The sequence below is a fragment of the Patagioenas fasciata genome, chromosome 12, assembly GCF_037038585.1.
Source record: "Patagioenas fasciata isolate bPatFas1 chromosome 12, bPatFas1.hap1, whole genome shotgun sequence".
Taxonomy (NCBI): domain Eukaryota; kingdom Metazoa; phylum Chordata; class Aves; order Columbiformes; family Columbidae; genus Patagioenas; species Patagioenas fasciata.
In genome coordinates this window covers 11,356,400-11,381,794 of record NC_092531.1, presented here as the reverse complement: position 1 = coordinate 11,381,794, position 25,395 = coordinate 11,356,400, and the positions used below count along the sequence as shown (strand labels likewise).

General features: G+C 37.3%; 1 protein-coding gene across 4 annotated transcripts in view; it reads right to left on the bottom strand.

Annotated features, from left to right (window-relative positions):
• THSD4 (thrombospondin type 1 domain containing 4) overlaps nucleotides 1–25,395 on the bottom strand; it is a 270,932-nt gene that overhangs the window by 136,546 nt on the left and 108,991 nt on the right. For all 4 annotated transcript variants that reach the window (XM_071813860.1, XM_065847274.2, XM_071813861.1 and 1 more), the window contains exon 7: nucleotides 13,916–14,052. In XM_071813860.1, coding sequence (XP_071669961.1) covers nucleotides 13,916–14,052 — 137 coding nt within the window. The remainder of the gene's footprint in view (nucleotides 1–13,915; nucleotides 14,053–25,395) is intronic.

The window sequence follows — 25,395 nt, the reverse complement described above, 5'->3', positions numbered from 1 at the left end:
AAAATTTAGGGTCCAGTTTGCCTGCATTCATATTTAATTTAAATAAGCTTTAGTGAATGCATAACCCCTCAAATCTTTCAATATTCCACATTCAGTCCTTCAATTTTACTACTGAACACACCTTGAGACACCCCTTTCTCTACATGAACTGTTTATGAGAAACTTAAATAACGAAACATGAATATTTACTAACTGCATAAGTGTGTGAACTTTTACCTTTTAAAAAGTGGAAAAGATAAGCCAAGTTCTTCTTCAGCTTTTGCCACAGAACAGCTTCAATAAAATGAGATTAGGTCTATAGCAACACAACCCCTCAAAAAAGATGTTCTGCAATGTCTAAAGTAAATTCAGACATACTGGTCTTTAATTTACTGAAAATTATGAGAACTCAAAAAGTTTTTCTACTTCACACACACACAAAAATTACACACATTTCATTCACTGAACGAACTCTAGGAATAAAGTATAGCAATACAAACAAAGAGCATCTATTTGAATTTAAAAATCCAATTTACCTTCAAAAACTACAAAAGCCCTACCTGTATGCATGTGCGGTATATCTGGCTTGAAGAGCCTGAAGAAAAATGTTAGAAAGACAAAAATGTAGAATTTTTACTTCAAGATCATTCAACTACTGATCAAAATAGCTTAATTTAGTCCCTAAAACATAAAAATATGCCCATGTAATGGAGAATCATCCTTCTTACTTTCTCCAGATTGCCACCTAAACCTCCAGCATGGAAGTGTACTGAACTAATTCATTGTAGCCTAAAATAGGTTTCAGCAACAATGAAATTGCTTAAAATTGCTCCATTTGCTTCTGAAGCTGTTGAGATCCAGACCTAGGTTCTCTTCTCACAACTATTTTTGCTCAATTTTCCCTCTACTGGCTACCTCTCTTCTTCAAGGGAAGAGTGTCAGTGCCACTTGCCCATGTTTCGGATCATGGAAGCTCCCAGAAAAATTAGAGAGCTAATCTGAAAGATAACTTTCTTTTAATTTTCTTCCAAGAAAATTAATTTTCTGAGTAAAATCAATATTCGAGCTACAGTTAGTTACTGACATTTAATATTAATGCATATGAACAGAGCTAAAATAATTGTATAACCCTTTGCCCATAGCAAATGAAAGGTAACATGATTATCTTGTCTGTAGTTGCAGCAATTCCAGGCTGCATTATCTCTTACTTGACATGAACAAGTATTGTCACGGGTGGTTACTGGTTTTTAGCTAATCTGCAATAATATGGTCTTGCATCGAACCCCTAAAGTACTTCCAAACTTTAGTTCATTTAAAGCCATGTTTTCTTCAATCTATTTATATGTATGCGCATGTATGTGAAACATACACATTTCCTTCCCATACTGCCCAGCTGTGTAAGACTTCCAAGTCTGGCATTATGTCCTCTACAGAATGTTCTTTCTTACCTGTGTCACTGCAAATCTCTAGCAGACATTCTAGATTTGGTTCTGCTCCAATTATCATTATTATTATAAACAGAAGCATCAAGTAAGCTACAACTAGAGAATCCCAATTCTTGCTTTCATCACACTTTACTCCCTACTAAACTGGGTCAAACTATGGGTGCTAAAGAGAACAAATCAGTGATACAGCTGTGGTGGAAAACAACCCTTCAGGAAAGCAGGACTACAATCCTTTATAGTAATCATGTGTCAAGAACAGTGTTGAGGAAGAAGCATCTGCTTTGTAAGAACATGCATTTTACAACTATAGCGGGAACTTAGTCCTCTTCAAAAATGTTATACTAAGCAATTCTTCCACCTTGCATTTTATAAGGTACCACCAATGCACACTTAAAAGATCTACATATGTTTATCAGGTGTGTGTGTAAAGGCTCACACCTCCCTACAGAAAACAGCTTGGGATACAGAGAATAAACACAGACAGAAAGGGAAAGAAAGTGCCTTTGTCACAGAGGACTGATTTTACTCGTAATTAGTTTCTGAAGTTGCTCACCAGAATTCTGTAGATATTATTCATATTTACGTAGGAACCAAACCAATAAGCACATTCCTACTCCTGTCATCATAGTCCTTGTGTTCATGAGCTTGAGAAGAATAAGCCATAATACATATTCTGTGAATAGCATCAACAACAGCCCAATATCGGTAACTAACAAGTCCCTGGAATTTCTAATTTCTGTAAGGTCAACACAGTGGCAAATGTAGGCACAGTCTCGAATGAAAAGGAAAAGGCAATGTCTGTAAAAACATTCTGTATTTTATAGAACATACTTTTGTTTCAAAGTCATCTCTCCCTGCTATGAGATACATACATACTTATGTTTCTAATTTTCACTACACTGGGCTTGTTAAAACTACACACAAGCCAAGCTATACTAAAATACTGCCAGTGAACTATTAGGCTTGCTTGACTGTGGACACAACAACTTTGACCTTGGCCAAGCTTGCATTTCACGAAATGCACTTAGATGCCAGGTTAAGCTGCCTCAAACTACACATCTAACAATGTAATGTGGCAGAAATTATTGATACATTTAAATGTACCATTATTTAAAAGAAAATCTATCTGGTTTAATGTATGTGCTCAAGTAGGTTTTTACATGAGACTTTGAACAGATCAGGTGTTACTGTTCACTACAAAGAGAGAACAGGAAGTTATTCACAAGCACTTTGAGGACTTCTCTGTTGAGCGTGATATAAACACTCTTGTTCAAAGATACCATATTGTTGGAATTCCAGGAAATTGGACTACCTCATCACCAGCCAGAACATAGTATATTCCTGTGAGTAGAGATGAGCTGTGGCCATAAAAAGGATTAAATATGTCAATCTTTTGTAGTAACATCAATTTTGTTCTGTTCTGTTCAAGTTTTGCTGCTATTTCTGCCAAGCTGAAAAAATGTTTGGGGACCCAAAACAGGGCACAGATTTGCAAATCAATAGAATTTTTAATAAAAGTGTAGAACTCACCTCACTGGTTTTGTGAAGTCTGAGCCATTAAGCATATGATCTAGTCACTTTTTTTTATTTCTCTCAGCAACTACAGAAGTTGGAAATTTACATGACTTTAAAAGAAAACCTAAATTATCATACATACATGTAACTCCCATTTGTAGGACTTCAAGAAAAGTCTACTACCATGGCACTTGTGAGGATTGAAAGAGAAAGAAAGAGAGAGAGAAAAGAGAGAACTGTCAATAACAAAACGCCAGTTTCACTGTGAAGCCACAAGAAAGTCTGGCCAGTTTTAGGTTCAGTTAAAAATTCAATTTCAACCAAGTTTGAACAAACTCATTTTGGTCTAGCTGCATGCCATTTTACAATCTCTGATCTAATCTTATTAAATTTCACAGACTGAGGTGGTACCAGATGACATCCAGAATACATTTTATTTTGAGCTTTTGAGAAAAGCTCAAAACCCTTATGGGAAAACTTAACTAATGTGAAATTTAAACTGAAAGGAACTCTGCAGAGGTTCCTGTGAAACTAAATTGTATCTTGTAAACATCTTGTAAACATGAGCTTCTGCATCAAAATTTAACCTCTGGTCTCAGCAAAGGATTATGACTCAAATTCTTGCTCTCCCTGACAATTTCTCCCACACCTTTGTTCTGCTTAAGGGCAAAACATAGCTTCCTGAAGATCAATGTAGTCAAAACATATAGAAAGCACACAAAAAACCTATTTGTTACAATGAAGTGCAATACTTTGCTATTAATCCAGTTCCTACACGCCACTACCATTAGGTCTTGCAGATTGTATTTATCCTATAAAACTAGGATGTGCCACACTATTCCCATTTTTGAGACAGAGAATCTAGGCATTAATAGCACGTTTGGGACAAAAATGCATCATGCAAGCCACCCAAAGGAAGTAAGTCACAATACTATTGGGCTCCACCTTGGTTAAAAAACATTGGTTCTTAGCAGGGCCAGAGTCTGAAAAATGGCTTTTGTGCCACTTTGCCCATTCAGCATACACTCGGTATTCTTACGCAGTGCTATATTAACAATAACCAAAGAGGTTAAATCCAGGGTCACACAAGAAACCTATTGCAGAACAGCCCTTTAGTTTGACTGGAACAGGAATGTGAATCCATGCTAGATCTTAGGCGGAAACAACCAGCCACTCTGCATAGTCCGGTGACTTCACCTCTCCATTAGATACTGGTAAGGCCTGAGCTTCCCTGCTTTCCAAGTGTCTCTTCTTTTACACATACACTACGACAAATTTAATGTCTTTCTGTGTTCCTTTTTTCATAGCTGTCATTTAATGCAATAAGAAAGATTTCAAGTAAATTTTAAGACAGAACAGCTCCTTAACTCTTTGCTCTGGGTGCATCTATACATGCGTGTGCAAATGCCTGCATAAAAAGAAAAATGTACATGCACACGGAACTATTATCTATATGTACCTTCCTCCCAAGGATTTATTTATTCATATGACAAAGTTACCCAACCCAGTCTATCAGAACTGTAATTTTTATTTTAATAGAAGTGCCTAAAAACATACTGGACCCTTTCCAGGCTCTAAACTAATATCACAATGTAGTTAAATGAAAACAAAGCCTAAATACTTAATTTCCTGCAGACCAGATTGCTTTTCCAGTTTCCTGAATAAATAATAGGTATTTTTGAATATTCTGTTACAGTTCTTGTTAGTATTTTCAATTTGCTCCCAAGAACTCACCAAAACAAAATTAAGCATTTACTTGCTATTTGGCTCCTTAGTGAAAAACAGCTTCAGTCAGACAGCATTCTGCTGCACTGTCATTGTGTTCTAAAAATTCTTCTACTTTCATTAAGACCTCTGGGTTATTGGCTTCTGAATAGTATAATTTCTCAGTCATTTAGTAATTAATAAATAAAACCCCTAGAGTGCCTAAATTTTAAAGTTTCTGAAATGACTGAACTGTAATAAAACTTCCATCTTATCAGTAATTTTACCACTAGTAACAGTAATTATACTACCAACACTAACCCCTGTCACTAGTTGGTATATTAGTACTATAAAACATTATCAATCCTTTAGCAATAAACATACTTTCATATTGTACTTCTAAGAACTCTGGCGTGAAGATAAGCTCTGAAATATCACTAGTCAACTGCATAATAGCTAACACTGCACTAATACAAAGGAAGTGCGGCCACAAACCAGCATAGGGTTATATAACTGGGGACAAAGAAAACATCTGGTATGTAGACTATGGACATCATAGGAGACACCGTGGATTCAAACTGTCAGAAGAAGCAACAAGAACAACAGAAAAATCAAAATGAAAATGAAATATTAATTCCATTTATTGTTTCGAATTATTGTTTTAGCACCTCATAAATTCTCACACATGCCTTTATTTTTCCCCATAAATGCTCATAAAGGCCCCCTCTAACTTCATGACCCCATCTGCCACGTGAACATTTCAATCTGCTAATAAGCTGTCTCTAGCATACATATACTGCCTTTTTATATTTGTAATAACTTATAGTAGCTTTATTGCACATTCCAACCCCACTCCAAGTTGAACTCTGCTAACAGACACTCAGCAAGAAATCAGAGAGCAAATAAACAATCAAATGAGGATTCTCACAAAACATGTCATACCATATCAAGCCTGCTCTAAGACTTTTTGTTCCACTCCTCCCTCCCTCCCCACCCTGGCTTTCCTTATGTTTATCATGACAAAATCATTTTTGGTTGCTCACAGCGATGGTCTTCTAGTATAAACTTCACCAGACAACAAAATTTCAAGAACACAGTTTCTTGATTTTTATTTTTGTCCATGATACAAAGCCCACCCTGCAGCAAGGGAGTTCCTCATCCAGCATTTCCCTGGTACAATGGCACAAAACTGATGCAGCCCAAACCTGAACTGACTGATGAGTAACATCCTCTACTGACATAAATACAACACATAGGCAATAAGACAAAATATCACTCAGTCTACTGGATAACTACTGACAATGTCTAGTTTTGAGCATCTAATCAAGGTTCCAGGATCTCTATACATTCTGTAGAGATTAATCTATAAGTCCTTTCTGGGAATCCTAACCTGATCACAACAAAGAGATGCTGAAAGTCACATAGCTTGAACAGTTTCAAGCTCTGATCTCTAGCACAAGAAACATAATCCAGTCAATTAACAGAGAGAATTCTCTAACAAAAACCACAGATCAGGTTTGTTTGGTTGGTTTTTTTTGGTTGGTTGTTTGGTTGTTTTTATGTTTGTTTGTTTTTTATGGTATCATTTACAATTTAGGAATAATTGCCAAGTTTTCATCCCTGTTCTAAATAGGAGAACAAGAACGAAGATGCAGTCTGTCCCCTTAATAGGTTTCTCCCATCGCTGGCTTGTACAGGTGTTAAACAGATCCCCTACATCTGAGTTTTGCAACATTATTTCTGGGGCAGCTCTTTTTGTTTCTTTGCAATAAAATCTAAATTACTTTGTTTCCTTTTCCTATTTAACCTCAGAAGAGGAGTCTTCCACAAGCTACAAGGTTCCCTTTTACAATTGCTTTCCCATCTCCCTCCAATTAATTTTGCCTGGTTGAAATTTCTCTCTTTTTTTTTTTTTTTTTTCCTTTGACCTGCTGTAATGTAATGCAAAACAGATTTTGTTCTCTTGGTTACTTAAAAGGCATTAACTATAAATTAGTAATTCCTGCATAAGAGACATCATATAAAACACTTCCACTTCAACCATGGTATAGAGTAGAGAGTTCGCCATCAGTTTGCCTCTTTTGTGAATGCAGTATGACGCTACAAGCTATCTTACTACAGGCTATCACAGTGTCTTTTGTTAGAATACATTCATGAATAATCTGCAAGGGACTGTGAAAAAGGAATAGTTTTGAGATCATGTTTATTTTGTATTTTTATCCATAGTCCTTTTTTCTTGTATGCACTTCATTTCCACATAAACAGTAATTCAGAAGCAGAACCAGTGATCAAGAGCACAGGTTTGTTTATGAACAACCATGTGGAGGGACTGGTGTGTTACTGAATGCTTCTTAATAAATACTCTCAGCATCCTTTGGTAGTGGCATATTACTATATTAGAGGACTTTATTGTGTTTCTTTAAAAGCATGTTAGGTGCAGACCATGACTCCACGGGGATGATAACTAAATTGCAGGCACTGTTGTTTATAACGTGAACTCAAAACAATCAAGTTCATCTCTCTCACTGCCAACCCAGCAACAGCTGCCAGTTGTAGGCCTCAGAAAGACATTTAAAATTACTATCAACAGCTTCAAGCAAAAAGAGAAACTTCAACTGAGAAAGTCAAAACTAAAGCTACTGTCATTCAAAAAAACAAACAAACAAAAAAACCAACAAACAAACAAACAAAAAAAAAAGATAATAGGCTACAATCCTGAAAGAAATGTCTAAAGCACAGGAACAGAAGAAAGAAAAAATTAAAAAATTACTGTCAGGGAATTACAGAGGCTGGTTTACTCTTCAGCTGTCTTGGAGTCAAAGGCTGAAGAAGAGACTATATACTCGACCCTAGACCCAGAGAAAGTCAGTAGCACCCAAGAGAGATCATTTGATTACTCCAGCCTAGGGAATACTGCCAGATTAATAAACAAACCCGGTTTCACTTGCAGCCTGATATATATCAATCTGTTTAATCAGGGGGGAAAAAAACAAGGCCCAACAACATACTATATTCTTGTTTTCTATTCCATTAATATCCCCAGCATTCTTGAAAACTTTTTTTTGTTTTGTTTTATTTTGGATTTATTTTTAAAATATTTTATTCAGAAACTAGTTCAGAGAGAAGAGTACTTCAAATGTAGTATGATTCCCTAATTGTGTCACTTAATCATTAGAGATAATAGCAATTTGCCTGCAGAACTGCTTTTGTGGTGATGCACTTAAGCTCAAAGCTGGTTTCTATTTCCTAACATTGATATCCAACCTATGAAGAGAGATGCATACTGCAGGCTAAGGATTACACTCTATCTTTTTAGGAAGACACCTGAAGCTGCAAAATAATTGTTAAGAAGAACTGCAGATACAAGGACAAATTAAAGCTATACAGGACTCCTCTACTTTCCTACATCTCAGACTCCTTCAGATAGGCAGGTTATACATTATTTCTACATTCAACAGGAAAAAAAACCAAAGATACAGAGTGGAGCATAAAGACAATCAGAATTTAGATTAGTCATTCTATGGTACACTTCAGCAGCTATTTCTGCTCCAAACTCAAGTAAAGCAAACATTTTCCAAACAATATGCTATGCAGAATATTTAAAAGTAGGTAAAAATCATTTCAGAATTAAGACTTTCTCTAAAACCATTTATGTTTGTTTGGGTTTTTTTGGTGGTATTTTTCCCAAATTGTACAGTTTTACCTTTGTTTTTGTATCATTGCTGCTTAACACTAGAGCAGTATGATGTGACTGAAAGTTCTAGTATTTTACTTTTTCCATCTTCAGAGTTACACAAGGAAGCTGTTTCCTCTTTGACATTTAAGAAAATGATCTAGACAATTTGATCTCAAAGAAGGAATATATTTTGTAGAATTATAAGTATCAGTTAACTACACATTCAAAACTAAATAAAGATCTGGCAAAATGCTGATTTTTGCTTCTTTGAATGCATCCTATCTCCTTGAATAGGTCTTGAGCTCAGAGCACAGTGCTCTAAACTACTATTGATAGAAATCAAGCAAAAATAAGAAAAAAATAAAGCCTTGAATACTAACAAACTAGAGATTTAATTTTCATTTGATTCTGAAATGCATTTCAGCATCTGAATGCCATTAGGCTCCATAACCTAGTTCTCCACTTCCACAGAGCACATGCCCTGTGTGATCATATCCTGGGCAAAGCCTTCGTGACAATTACCTGCAGCAAATGGCAGCTCCCATGGTAAAAACAACATAAGTAATTCACTATTTCATGGCCTTCTTTTAGGATAAGGTCAAATAACTAGAAAGAACTCATGACACTGGTCCTTCTCAGATACAAACAATGCCTGACACCCATATTCCCTCACCTTGGCGCTAGTTAGGCTCATACCAATGTGCTGACGGTGACAGCGTGCCACTGAGGGACAGACCAATGTTTCACTTGGCACAGTTTCTGAGGCTGCTTTCAAAGTCTTCATATCTCAAGGCACAGAGCTTTACAAAGTTCCTGTGCAGTGAAGAATACAACCACCTCTTCTGAGCAACCAAGCAACACAAACATGCAACCACAAACATTTTCTCTAATTCAGTTGAAGCACAGATATAGATATTCATGTGCCCTCATTTCTGCTAATCCAGGTCTTAGGTTCTTCCATAGATTATTATTGATAAAAAATTAAGACGAAATGCCTAAAGAGCGAGGAGAAAAGCTTCAGAGAAGCTAGCACTGTACAGACTACTTGCTCGGAAGAACCTACAAATTAAACAGATGAGGATAGAAAAAGGAGAGAAGTCTGGCTCCAGCTTCAAGAAAGCGTGCACACACACAAAAAAACCCAAATCCTCCCCAGACCCTTTTTTCCAGTGTAAGCAATCAATATTCTGATCTGTTACTCTGATCCTACAGTCACTAAGAGTTTCCTAACTTGAAACAATAATGCCACCTATAGTTGTTACCTGCACACTAGTGCCCATCAACAGAATTCCACATGGGAGCTCCTTGCCTAATCATGTTATTCTGATGGACATTTAGCATGCTTGGCTATGCTACTTGTAACTGACTTAATTCCCTATCCAGCTTGCAAGGATTTCAACATCAGATGCCTTTTTTTAAAATTTAAAAGGCCATGTAAAATCTCTACCGCCATTCATTTTGCTACCGAAGTACTCCCTGTGTGCATTTTAAAAGTGCTCAGATACTTTCAGTTAACTTCAGAAATCATCTGGAAGATGAAAATAAACTACAGTGCAAGAAAAAAAATGTACTATAAAAATTGGAAGAGATATAATACTTGGTTCAGGTACCTTTAAAAGATATTTACAGCTCTCACTCAAATAACTTTTATGTAAAATGCTAAATAATACTTTTGCAAAGTGCGCCACTGCGTGGTAACCAACATCTCTGCAAAAACAATTTGCTTCACAGCTCACAAATACCCTTTTTTTCAGCCTCCAAAACTATGAGTCAGTGCTTACACCTGCCCAAATATTGAGAAAGACTTCTACCAGAAGTATCCTAAATGAATGAAAAAAACAACGCATGCAACATAATTCCCTATAGGTACAATCAGTAAACTTATGGTTAAGGCCAAAATTATTAAGACCATTCTTCCTTCATCCTTCGCTCTGTTTATTAAAATGGCCTCAAATTTTACCCTTTTTCTTCTGATCTTAAAAGTTACCGAGTAGGATCATCCCACTGGCTCCAGAAGAAATAAAAGGATACATTGATTTAAAACAAGCAGGTAAAAAATCTCAAAACAAGAACACTTCTGGCTAAATCAGGAGCTGAAAAAGCCCCCATTTGTAGGTATTCTTTAACTTAACAGCACTGTGAAATTTTAGTTAGGAGAGGAATAGCAAATGTATTTAAACAAATGACAGATACTCAACAATAGTGAAACACATTCAAACATATGTATTAGCAATAACCAGCTGTGGTTCTAAATCAAAATTTTGAAAAAACAGAAGTGGAACTCAATATGAATGTCAATCAAAAACGTTCACTTTGCAAAATTTGTCAGAAAGCACGTTGTTCAAATGTGCAGAAAAAAATTCCACATGAAAACAATAAAACAGATTATCCAGATCCTTGCCATACTTCTTTCATCTGCGCAGGTAGAATATCACAAGTTCTTCCTATTTTGCCTAGTTTTATTTTTAAATTATTTTATTGCTTTTAAGAAAAGTTTCATTTCATTAAATTCAGAAGCTAGTCTACCTCATGAAGTACATGATAATTTCAATTATGGATGAGCTTTTTCTGTAGTACTGGCATTATTATGTTTGCCAGCTATTGTAACGTTGCAGACAAAAAAGTAAACAAAAAAAAATTACAATATTTCACCATAAGAGTATATTAAGTTTTCTTTAAGGACTACATTTGAAAAACAAGCTTTTACATATCATGTGTGCTGCTGGAAAAGTTATAAAGTTTTTACTTCCAGCTCTGGGGGCCAGTTGAACAAAAGAGCAGCAGTGAAAGCAGACACGCTCTGGAAGTAAGGAAATGGTTCCTGTTCAGGGGTGCTCAGAGACACACTGTTGTTCGAACTCTCATGCATGATTTGGCCACAACAACCAGGCTTTAAGAAGGGCTTTTGTACATACTACTTTTTAAAAAATCTTCTCTTGTTCTCAGTTTTTCTTTCCTGATAAGACTGAACAATACTTCAATTTTGAAAGGTTGTTGTATCTAACATTGGTTAACAACTCAAAAAGGAGAGGATCAATGTATTAAGCAATCTGGTTTTGACACTAAAACAAAACTTCTCTTTCATGAACTCTCAGTGTTAACAGGTGTGACTGCATTTTATATCTTGAGAACTTCTAATTAATATTACTTGTGGTTGCTTTATGTTTTAAATGGTTAACAAGTGTGAACTGAGAAATATCATACTTCATACATGTTTAAATCTTATATCAGATGAAGGTAAACCTGTCTCTATTGTATTCTTTATTCTGATTCTAAGTAACTATTCTTTTTATTATAGCAATGTTTTCCATCCTTTTTTTTCTAAGAATAAGGTAGACTGAAAATACTAACCAGAAACAACGGTCCTGGGAAGCAAGGATATTATTATTCTAGTAATGCAGCAAAATCTCCAACAGAGGGTGATAAAGACCACAAATTCATTAGATGCTTAAATCATGAGACTTAAAAAACAAACTTAAAATAATGTGCAATTAACAGAGAGCTACCTACCAGAGAGATTTGAATAAGCCTCATTGCACAAGAAACATTTTCAGCTAACTGTAAATGCTGACAGCTTCTCAGAAAAAAAGAAACCTCAAGTATCTGACAGTACAGAACTTAAATTATTTGATTCTCAAGTTATTACATCCTTCAGCTACATCTATGCTCACTCTACGGTGTATAATATCAGCATTAAGTAAAGTTATTTATTTATTTTTAATAGTTTCTCTGCCTATAAAAGTGGGAAATGAAGTTTCAGAGTCCAAGGAGACAGGCAATATATAAAACACAATATTCATTTGTGTATCACATTTATTCATCCTTACATCATAAGGAACAAGATAAGTAATTTTAATACAGATGAATTTATCCTGAAACATAAAGTACTTTTAGGAAGAATGAAGCATATTTCATGTGACATAACACTATAAACTTCTTTCAAATGCATGTTATTGACTATTTAGAGGTAAAGTTTCGCCAGATACATAGCACTGACTTTCTAATCTTGAACCATGGAAAACACCGAAAAAAGAATAATTGAGTCAATAGTGAGAGTGCTTCCAACCACTGTAATGCTGTAATACTGCATTTCCCTTTAGTTTAACATCCATATCTCTGAATACTCCCTCAAATACTAACTCAAAACTTTGAAACAAAGAAAAGCAGTGTGTGGTTTACACACACACACAAAATCCCAGTGTAAGTATTGCATGGCTGAACGGGTTACCTCTTTCAGCTGACACACACCACACAATTTTACTGAGGTTGCAAGTAATGAATAAGGAGTAAATTGCTACAGATCAAAAGAACTAATCACAAGATGGAAAAATCTCCAAGTCCCTCTTCAGGAAAAAAAAAAAAAAAAAAAAAAAGAGCCTTTCGGTTCAAAACAAAACAAACCACCAAACAAAACCACTACAACCTAGGATTCCTTACCCTTAAGAGAAGGCTATGGGAAGATCTTACGCTGTCTACATCTAATGGGAGGGTAACAGAGCAGAAGGAGTCAGCTTCTCAGAGACATACAGTGCTAGGTTGAGAGAACAAGGGCACAAGCTGCAATATGGGGAACACGCAGAGGAAAAGGTTGTGTTCATAAGTGAAATCCTCTGGCAAACCAACTATTTAAACCGAACTTGACCTTTCATTATTTGAGTTCATGAGTTACATCTGACCCACTTCTGCTTCTTTTGCCAACATATATTGGAACCATCAGCCAAGCATCAAATGCCCCTTGCTAGGAATTTATTTCTTTCACTTACCTTACTCGAAAGATTACAAACAATGTTTATTTCTAGACATGGAACACTGTGTATGAAGTTGCTAGCACCTTGCAGAAAGCAGTGTATTTATTCATCACAAGGGGAATCTATACAGCAGACTGCAAAAAGTAATCACAGTGGCTCCTTCTGAACGCTTGAAAAACAACCATTCACTCAATTATTTTCTAAGAAAACGTCATTGTTGAGTTCTTCAGGATATGGTTTAGAGGTGGACTTGATAGTGCTAGGTTAACGGTTGGACTCAATGATCATAAAGGTAATTTCCAACCAAAAAAATTCTATGATTCTATGATAAATGGACAGCCAGTAAGACCCGATTCTTAAAAATGGTAAACGTGGACCAATCAGAAAAGTTGCACTAATATCAGCTAAAAAGTAATGCAAATAAACACATAATTGAATAAACCATTATGTCGCAGAAAAAAATATCTCTACTCTAAAGTTTAATCAAATAAAGATATTGTATTTCCCTCTTATTTAAGCTTCCAACCTTTTTGTTTTGATTCTTCCATAAAATCTCCTCTAAGTACGTGGAAAAAGCTCACTGGAAGTCACCTTAATTGTGGCTAGAACACTTTCTGAATCCAGCCGTTCAGCACTCTACAGTTTGTTCTCAGTAGACAGAAACCATAGTTAAGAAATAAAAGCTGTAATAATACAAGATAACACTTTTCACATCTACTTAGGGAAAAAAAAAAAAAAAAGAGATGTTCAAAACACCATTTCCCAGGTCCAGTTGTATCAACCTCTTACAGAAATTCAATACGACATAGTCAACCTGCAGGCAGACTCACTAGAGACAGCAACCTTACCTTGCACTGCCCAGCCACACAGATCGAAGTTCCGTTTTGGTCACAGGGTGTCCCATCTATCACCTTTTCAGCTTGTCTCACGTAGAACCGGTAGCCTATCGCACGGCAATTCAGCTCACACTTCTGACTGCCCTTCACTGTGGAAAGAGACAAAAGTCCCCATTATAAAGACCCCAGCAGTAGTTTTAAGAAGGAAAAGCCCCTTAAACTAACACTGAGGTTTGAGAAGAAGAAACAAATAGGCAAACTGAATGCAAAGTGACTACATCAAATGAATGGTGATGAAGAAACCAACTCCAAGGTAAGCAATCCAGCAAACCTTATGAAAATTTCAATAGTATCTCAGTTTTTAATTACAGATATTTTCCCAAATGACCAAGAATATTTTTAGCTTTATAAATAATTTGTCAAATTTAATCTTCTTAAAGTATAAAAACATGCTACGACATTTCGTAACTACTATCTCTAAAATTACACTGTAATCAGAAAGATGTGCATCAAATTAGTCTCATATAGCCACTGCTCAGTTCACATCAAATAATCACACTAATATTTAGCACTAAGAAACACATAAAACAAGTTAGATGCAAATTTTTTAAAAAAATCAATTATTTTCCTTTTCATTTCTACAAGTTGCATTTCAGTGACTATCTCTTAGTTTCAGAGAAAATTGAGCAAAGCACAAAAGCAAAATATATCATTATTCAAAACCTCGTGATCTCTGTTGACATGCAAGCATCAGAAGGAAGTCAGTCCATTGAACTCTGGGTGAGAGGAACACAGAGGACAAGAAACACTTATCTCCTCCTGTGAAAATCTGTTACTTAAACAGATACAGCCTACCACTCCACACATCTTAGGCTATCAACTTGCTAATGCATTTATGTAGTCTATTTCAAATCATATCATGTTGAAGTTGCCCACAGTTCATCAGCCCTATCTGCCAACTGAAATAACAATACCTTCCGTTTCTTTCCAACCAAGAGCAGCACTGTTACCCAGTGGTGGTGAGATACACACAGAATACCCCTTTCTTTTGACAATGCTTACTGCTGACATCAAAAACTAAAACTCCCCTGACTTCACCAAGCTTCAGCTCATACCCTGTAACGCAACTGAGACCCACTATTTAATATGACAGAGATGGTATAAACCTCAGTCAGCTGCTACAACATGATATTCCCAGGATTTTCTACTTAAGTGTATTTTCGGATCTTTAGCTAAGACATAACTTTTGGCTATTTAGTTAAAAAAAAAAAAAGTGCAATTATTTCAAATATATATATAACATATGTTTTCTGTAAAAGTAAAAAACTCAACTCAAGTCACTCCCTGTCCAGACACAGGACTAGCGAAGACCAATTCTGAAATTTGCATCTTAGATTTCCCCTCACACAGCTATTTAGCTGACACTTGTATACATCATCTCTTGAATCTGGCAATCTCTTGATAAAATCCTCAAACACCTCTACTAATTTTAAGTGAGGTTAAAGATCTGTTTACCTAGTTCCCATTTTTGCAGAAGCTATGCATGCCATGCTCAACTAGGTAATTTTTCCATTGGCTATTTTTTCAAGACAGATTCACTATTTTACTGTTCCAAGGAGTTCACTAAGTTATTAAATAAAAAGTGAGGTATTTCCTGCAGTTCAATCTCCAAGTATAACAGTTAGTTTTAATGATAAACTGAGCATTATTCTTAGCAGTTTTGTCACTTCACACATAACTATTTTCACAATTCTCAAATAAATATAATCCAGCTTCAGTGATTCATTACAACTGAAAACAATTTGTCCTCTTCTCTGTCTGAACATTCCTATTTTTATAACCCACAACACTAGCTATCAAGCAGCACCTCTGCAGAGTACATTTTCTTATCTTCCCATTACTTAAAATCAAGTCAAACTAGCTGTGTAGGGTTTCTGAAATGTACTTATCTTCTATGTTGATTCCCCTTAGTTCAAAGTATCCTGAAGCCTCACATTCCCATATGCATCCTCCTCCTCCTCCATCTCATTTGGTTTTGATCCTTTAAAATATTATTGACATTCTCAGTCTGCCTTCTAGATCCCAAGTTTTGAGCTACTCAGAAAGATCAATAAATTAATTGCTGAAGCATGGTATTTTTTCCCTACACCTCTCTCTTCCCTTATTTATGATTTGATAGGTAATGCAGGCTATTAACAACCACAAGCAGATCAAGCTCACTTACTCTGTAAAATATGACTCCTATTTCATAACGCTTGTCTTTTATTCTTTCTTTTTAGGAACTGTTCCTGCTCATACCAAAAAAATCCCACAACAACACCCCACAAACAAACCAAACCAACAAAACCAAACAAAACCAAAACAAAACAACACTAAAATAGTCACTGACTTTGACCAGTACTGCCCACCTTCCCATCAAAAAGTCTTTATGAGCATCTCACCCTGTAAACCTTCGGCTTTTGATATTCAGATTCTTTTCATGACCAACTGTAAGGCATTGCCTTGCTTAGTCATATACCTACTACTACTACTACCTAAACACAACATTCCCAGATGTCAGAGATATGAAAAAAACTGTAGTCTAAGAAGAGCAAAATCTGTCAACTGAATTGCCCCTATTGAATGAGAGACATTTCACATTAGGATTTTCTGTAAGCATTGTGCATTTACTATGCATAAATTACAGCATAACAAACACATATTAGAATTCCCTTGTAAAAAAGGATACCACACTAGTAAAAAGCACTCTGTTGCCTCTTAAACTCGCATGTATCTTGACGCCCTCCCTTACCCAGTATTTTGTCGCAACTCGCGAGCTTTTATAGCTTAAGCTGTAGGTTAAACTACACCATTGGATTGGCAATTGGACATAAAATGTCAATTAAACAATGAGCTGTGAAGCGATTGATTCCACACAGGCAACATGTTTTAGTACTGCCATCTGATCCCAGACTTTACAGAAGGATCTATCTGACCTCAGGGAATACAGTAAGTCTTCTAGGTGCAGACCTTCCGAAGTAGCTGGCAGCAAGAGACATTTCCACTCAAAAATGGGCTCTTTCAAGTGTGCCACAGTTTCTAAGCTAGTTCACTATACAGGTACTGTTTTACATGTCCTCCTAAGGTTTTTGCTTTTCACCCTCATGCCCACCTTAGCACAACCAAGTCTTTGTGGGAAACTCTCATCTTACCCTACCTTGCTAAACAGTGAACTTGGGTGAAATTTAATGCTACCACACAGGTTCTGCCACAGGTATGCATTATTGGTTTAACTGAAGGAGGGGCCTTTAGTAAATAATCCTGGTAACGTGTAATGTTTAGTTTTCATTTTACAGACTGGAACAGTATCTGAATTTAAAAAATCAGTACATTTCTTATAATGCCCTCACCAAACTAGGCTTAAGTACCTCAGGGATATCCTGGGCTTGTCTAAACTACAAGAATTGGGAGTTTTTCCTCAAGTTCTCTGTTGAAACTTTCACCTTTTCTTATGAAGAACAAGACCCAGAAAGGTGAGAATGGGACACCACCACAGTTCTGCCACCTCCAATTTCACCAGTAAGGCTACAAAGATCCCATGCTTAATTACAAACTGCACCTGTTCTGCATCACAGAGCACAGAAAACTTTCTACCATAGAATAATCCTCTAACTTGTTCTACCAAGGCACAAAAGCCCTGCAGATGGGAACTAATTTAGAAATCATTACCGTTCCGGACAGACGAAAACCTGAAGTTTGTCACTGGCAGGAGCAGCACGATTAAGTACAAAAACCAACCTACATTCCAGTTAGTTTGTGCTATTCACTGATGCACTAAAATTCACACAAAGAACCTACTTTGCATGGCACATATACTGGCAATGGGTAAAGCTGGAAAAAAGATAAAATATCTATTTACCAAATTCACACTGTAAGCCACAGTCAAAATGAATGCAAGAGTGGAGAAGTTGCCACCCATACATTAATTTATAGTTTTATCCTCCTAAGAGTGATTTAATCAATCTAACTTAAAACACTATTAAATACCAATACTTTTCATTTCCCCTAAACAGCCTGTTTAAATGCAGATTTCATTACAGTACAAGTTTGAGAAGAAAAATTCAACTGCGCACTCACACGTTTTTGAAAGGGAAAACACAAGGACTTAGATGTTACCACATTACAACAACTGGCTGGAGTTAAAACTAGGTCTTCAGCATCATTTCAGACTAAGGCCTCTTTGCTGGGCTGGCCAAGAGGCATGGCTGCTGGGAAGCACAACCGTGGGGAAAACTGCACTCCCCAGGGTTCACACTCCAAAGAACAATCCTAAACTTCTTTCAGTCCCACCGTTAGCAAACCACGGGCGTAGGGGCTCCTGGGCCTGGTCAGGTGGCGGGAAACCAGCGGAGGGGAGGTGGCAGATAGACCGTTTCACTGAGAAAGAGCATTTGAACGTCCCAGCTGCACTGAAAGGGAGCTCTCCAGCCAAAGCGTGCGCACGGCTCTCTATGCTGAGCTCAGGGGCACACGGCAGAGCCCCCAAAGAGCAGGGACCCCCACCTGCAACCCTCTGGTCACGGCCCACGCAGCCCCTGAGAACGGGAGGGATGGGCCAGGGCAGCCAGGGTCACCGTGCCCTTGCACTTTGTGTCAGCTGTCCCCTTCTTCCAGCTTCCTCCTCCAATGCACTCTGCATCCTCACAGCCTGGCCCAAGGCAGCATGGCAGGAGGACAGCGGGCACAGGGCTCAGCGGGCCAAGGCGGCGGCAGAGCTGCTCAGCAGCGAGCTTGAGGATATACAGAGAGAGCTCAGCAGGCAGCTTGCCAGTGCAAGGAATTTCAATCTAATGATATTCTTAGGAAAAAATGTTACAAGAGAGAACATTCCAACTGCAATACATTTGCTAAATAATGTATTCAGCTGTTCAAAAGGAAATAAAAATAGCCACAGCACAAAAAAAAAAAAAAAACACACCAGGAAACAATGTGCAAATCAAATCAAAATGTAACTGATCAGTAAACTAATGACATTGTGCACAGCCATACGCTGACTGCCCTTACAAAATGTAGTAACTTCCCTCCTTCTGTGGCAGCTCCTGAAATCGAAGCTGCATGCACGTTAAATCTGCTACCACAGACAATGCTGTAGATGCCACCAGAATAAATGATACAACAACGACATTTCACATTCCCCATGCTGTGAGGTAGGGACTGGAATGTACAAACTCTCCTCGACGGTTCCTCAGTCCAAATCTGAATTTAATGTGAGATCCAGACTCCCTGTTGTTATCTATGTAGCAGTTCTAGTTCTCCGCAGAACATTACAGAATGCTTTTACCGTTTGTCAGTTTTTGTAAGTTTGCCTAAACATCTAAAAATAGATAATAACAACCTCTGCAATTTGAGAAACATGCCTTGAGGGTGCCATAGAGAAGTGGCATGCACACTCTTGGCAAGCAAATATCACATTCATGCTAATACTACATTATGGGATTAAGCGAATTTAAATTAGGCTTAATTCTCTGTGCACACTGCCTTGTAAAGTCAACTTCAGTGCTTCTCCATAACGAGCCAAGATACACTCATCTACCATGTGTCAGAACCGATTGTTCCAGGAACAAGTTGTTTCTGCATAGCTCAGTTATTTTCAGGGCCTAGCTTGCCATGGGCTGTAGTTCAGTGTTTACGATAAAAGCCATGAATCTGCTTTACAGGAAGTGTAATGGGGCATAGCAGACACGGGAAAAACTTTTAAGGGTTGTGCTCATGTCTACCCATGTAACATCTACTTCAGTTGAAGCTTAACAATGCTGTGGGATTTCAGCAATAGACTTGCAGGTTACGGACATTCTTAGTTATCCCATAGAAGCCCACAGGGCAGAGGAGGAAGGACCGGTAGGATAAGGTGCCTGCCAAGTCTCAGGCTTCTGTATCCACCATACTTGTCAGTAAAGCTAGAGTAAGTCTACAGGCTGGTGTCTAAAGAAGTGCTCTCTAAAGTGCAGTGCTCTCTTCCATTCAGAAGATGTAATTCAATGAGTACTGTATCAGTAAGGCAGAACTTACAGTTTTTTGAAACCAAAGTTTCTGTTTAAAGGTTTTATTTTCATATTGTAAGTGTTTCAAGATACGTGTACATAGAGGAAAGCAGAGACAGGTCCAACACACTACCAGCAGAAGTCTAGTCCTTTGCATACCGCTGTGGCTGTGAGCTGGCAGCTGCATTGCAGACCTGGAGTGATGCACCAAGGCAGACACAGACCAAAATGGGACAGTTCCACGCTAAAAACCATCTGCCAGTGATCACTTGTGGAGCTCAGTGTGGATTACAAGTGTTGCTGCAGTGCGATGATGCAGCCAACTTTGTTTATGCAGCTTCCTGTATAAAGAAGGAAAATGTGTAGGAAACAAAAAATACCACATTCCCTACAAGGGTTTCAAGAAAGCAGAACTACTTTATTTAAGGTTTTGCTGTTCAGGACAACAGACTATGTTGGCTGAGTTTTCAGTACCAGAATGCTAGTGCAATACAGCACTGAAGGCTATCAGGTCTGTATCAAGAAGTGATCCCGAATCAGGCTGGTTTTCCACTGGTGGACAGTTAAAAGTTTTTGAAGTGGCCAGAAAAAATAATGTTTTGTACAGCAGCTACCTGTTGCCAGATTCTAAATAACAATACGCAAACATTTTCCAGGAAATCATTATCATGTAACTACATTTGCTCTTTCCAACAGAAATACTAATGTGGTGTGATCTGTTTTATTTGAGTCTCTTTTGATACTTTGTCCTTATTAGGCTTGGGAAAATCTCTTCACAATTACCAGAATGAGCTGTGTTTATGTTTTACTTTGTCCCTTTCAGTTTTGTTAACTTCTTACAAAATTTTATTATCATGGCTCGTCTTTTTTTGCCAAAATTATTTTCCATTCTTCATTCCAGTGATGGAGGAACGTTTTTTGGGGTTTTTTTTTACTTCCACTTTTCCCTTTCTCATGTAATAAGGATTTTTATTGCTTCACCTTGTCTCAATAACTTAGTGTATATATATATATATATAAGATATTTTCTGCACTGGGTTTCAGATATTAAGTAAAAAAAAAAAAAATACTGCAAGCTTTTATAATGAAACTGCAAGTACATTTTAACAAATATGGAACCATAACTGAAGATATCGGTCAAACTTCTCATCTTTACTTGAATATACCGCAGTTTGTTCTACTCCCAGATCCTGTAAGTCCTGTGTTAGTCATGGGGAATTACTGTGGAGTAGGTTAAGTGAAGACTTTTCTTCAGTGAAGTGAAATATTTCTTAAAGGTCCTGATGTTCCATAATGTTGTGCTTACATTTAGTGTTTATGGCAATAAAAAACTTGCAAACATTGTCATTTACTCCAATTTTCCTAGGTTCTCTGTTCCTCCCAAATCCCATTGCTATGGAAAAACTATTAATGATGCCTTATATATTTACTGTTACCCATTAAAAGTACCTAGAAAATTAATTATTATTCCCCAATGAAATTAACAGAAACAAACTAGAAACAAGTCATTCATAAAAAACACTCATATTCAAGTCTCTCTTGACCAGCTGGACATCTGCAAATCAGCAAAAGGTATAAGTTTGATGTGCTTTTATGAAATTACCGTTTGTTCTGACTGCCTAAAAGTTTGTCCCAGCACAATATGCGTGTCCTACCTGGGTCTCACTGTAAAAGGAGAGGAATGTAAGTATTGGGGAAGTTGGGATGTTTAAATGCCCACAATGAGCTCAGTCATGTCTGCCATTTCAAATTACTTCTACAAGAGTGATAAATCTGAAGAGCTGCCGTAATAACCTTCAAAGGTGTTTGTTGGGGGATTTTTTGATGTAGAGATAGGATACCTCATACAACAGGGGATTTTGCACAATAACAGTGGTATAACCACTCTGTGACATAAACATCAGGCATTTACATTGTGAATGGCAGAGGATCATTATAAGAGTATGTACTTTTCTGCTCTGGTTACAGCTTTTACAGGCATTGGGGAAATCCCACAAATATAATTATTGACCCATAATTTGTTAATTATAATTTTGTTAATAATAATTTTCTTCAGTTGGTCCTCAAAACTGAGTTTTTCATTTGAAGTTTAAATCAATACATTCACATTTGTCTACAAAAACTTTAAGATAACAATTTAAATCTAAACTGTCAATGTCAATGTGCTGTTGGCCTTGGTTCAGGAGAGCACTTAATCAGGTGGTTTACATGAGTATGAGAAGAGTAAGTACCGTTGCCTTTAGAAGAACTGCCGCAGGCTGTATGTTTAACAGTGGCTCGAGGCCAGTATCCTTTTAAGTGACATGACCAGCTAATGTAGTTTCTTCTACAGACGTTAATTTTTACCGGGTTGCATTTGGAATTCTTTTCTTCTTTTCTGAATTTAAAGGGGAAAAAAAACCCTCCTAAAAATGCCTTTTTTCGCATCAGCATTTCATTGGTTAGGCAGGCAGAATCCAGAATCTATTTGTCAGTCACTGAAGACATTGGCCACTGGATGTCTCCACTGCCCTACGCAAGTATCGATCAAAGTTCTCTGTCAGTGGGGAAAAAAAAAAGGCTTTTATCTGTATTTATCTGTATTTACCAGCCATCAGCTACACTTTGCACACAGTGCACAGCAGCCACACAGACTTGCTCTCTGGCCCTCAGAACCGCCAGGAGGTGGCACTTTCATGTGGGCTGCACTTCTGGTGAAGCTTTGAATAACAGCTCCTGGTATGTCAAATCAAAATTATGAAAATGCTGCTAGAAAAGTAAAAGAAAACCGAACAGCAGTTGCTTAAGCTCAAAAGTTTTTGCTTCCCCAACAGCTAAAATTCTATCAGTAAAACCCTCATAAGATGACAGGTTAGGAACTATCCAAAACATCAAGCACCGGTTTTCTCCTCACCATTTTACACTTTGCTGGTGTAACTGGTTAATTGATGTAAATCTGATTAAATCAACTATTTAGTAATTGTATGGTTTGACATCCCCTCAAAACTGTTTGTAGAAGACAGATTCTTAGAATATTAGGATTTCATGGAAGATGCCTTGTCTTGCAGGGATATTGTACAGAATTTATTACAAATAAAATATTTAGGAACATACTAGTGAAGCACAAACTACATAAAAAATATACAACTATTTTAAACAACCTCATTTTCCAGCTACATATCTTTTTTTGTATAAAACATTCTGGCACTAATCAGAGAAGAAAACCTGCTACGTGCAATGCAGTTTCTCATCTGGAAAACACCATGAAGTGCTGGCCACTTCCTGAGGGAGTCAGAGAACTGTCAGTCCCAACTGCTGTTAGCTTGGGATGTTCTGGAAGGAGCTTAGTGCTGCTTTCTGTCTGTCGTCAAAACCTGAAAGCACAGACTATTTCTGTTTGACTCTATTAGAATCTTACTGGCCTCTGAAATCTCAGCTTACATCCAGATCTGTATTTCAAAATATGATTCTATCCCCATCAGCACACTCGTACCCCAAAACAATTTGCAAAGTCAAATAATGTAAAAATGTATAAAATCGAAACTCTGGCAACATGAGTAAATATACCTCCAAATCCCGCCGTCAGGCTTTCCACAAACCACATGGCCATTTTTATTCAAATCAGTTCTACTGAAGAAGGGCTTGATGTCACACTTCAGAATAATAAATGCCAAAGGTAGATGGGAAGAAAGGAGATGCAAGTTTGGGCTTGTGAAGCCCCCAGCAACATTCCAGACAAAAGCTTTCAGTCACCTCTTAAGGGAGTATATTTATGCTCACAAAGTTAAATGTCTTAGAAGTCTCTCTCCCTTAAAAAATTAAGCCTGTATTTGAACACTAAAAATTCCCAAAGTAATGCTTTTCATGAAAAGGCCATGCATATACTATCCAGATCTCTAGTGTTCAATAAAGCTCCTAGCAAGGAGCCGCAGAAAGTCTTGCCTCACATTTGTGCACCAGTGGAGTTTTCCTGTGCACCAATGGCACAGCTTTGCATCTATAGGAATTCACTCTGCATTGAAGTGCATCCCAGCCTTCCTTTACATGACACCAGAAATCACCTCCCGAGCTGAGAGCAGCGGGAGGCGGGAACACAACACTGCTGTTTCTTGCTTTCAAGTTCCTGTACCAACTGAGCCAGCTCTCACTGACTCATTTTGTTGCATGATTGGCAACAAATTTTTCTTTATTAAACAGAATAGTACAGATTGCACTAAAGTCAAAACGCTTCCTGAAGTTAGTTATTTTGCTTGGGAGAGGAAGAAGAAATCTTTTGCCTTTAAAAATAAAAATTGTTACATCATTACTTGCAAAAATGATAATACAGTATCTTTTTAAAATTTTCGTATATAGGAATCAACTTTCATTTTATTTTAATTACAAAACTCGGAGACAATAAAGTTTTCAGTCATTTCAATCCACAAATTTTTTTTTAGCTTCTTTAAACAGACTGAATTTGCCAAATCCCAGTCAAATCATTTTGGATAAACCCAGAATAATCCTTACAGTTCCTCACCTCTTTACACCTGCTTTCTCCAAGAGGAGGCAATGACTCTGAAACACATCTTTTTTCCACAAATCCAGTTCCTGGGCTGATTAGCATACTGCAGATCATGTAGTATCTCCATGACTGATAACCTCATCATTTACAGTTTTCAGTGCTGACATGAACATGGCAGCTTTGATGAATACAGGCTTCAGATCCACTACCTGTGCTTGTGTAAACTAAATGAAGTTACGGTTGATTTACACAATGTGAGAATAAATCGTGTTTTTAAAATGATAATTATTACAAGTTTGCTTTATTGAGCAATATTATTTTCTTCAGAAGCAAACTGTTGATAAAATAAGCTTTTGTGAAAAGCTCTAGCACCTAGAAGAGACGAGACAGTCATTAGTGAGAAAGGATGGCATGCAGATTCTCTAAAGGCATGCGTCTCTGTGTGCTGATGAACAAATAGAGGAAATAAAGAGATTTAAAATTGAGGGGCGAGTCAAGGAAGACCCAGTAAATCAAGCTGATGGGTTGTTTCAGAGTCTACAAAAAAGCACTCACATTACTTTGCTTCTCTGTGATGTCTGTTACATCGTTGGGGACCACAGATACCACATACTCCTGAACCAACCATGCTGTTCTTGTCACTAAATACATTGCTGCTATACCAATCATCTGTGTGTAAATTAATTCAAATATAAATATGTATAATGAACTATTTATTATGTCTATCCAGCTGCTCCTGTACACTGGAATAAGCAGCTCCATAAATGAGCGAACATCCTGCAGCCCAGGTTGCCACCGACCCAAGCACACATTCCCATCTCTACTCCTGAGAGAGGCTGGTGCTGCATATGACAGTTTCGGATCTGAAAGAAAGCATCTGCTTTCATACTCCATGTACACAGGATCCTTAGCACGTGCATGTGTCAATGGGCAAAGCAAGAGAGGAGACTAAATCCCTTTTTTAAGGGTTTCTAACTGAGGATTCTTTGCTC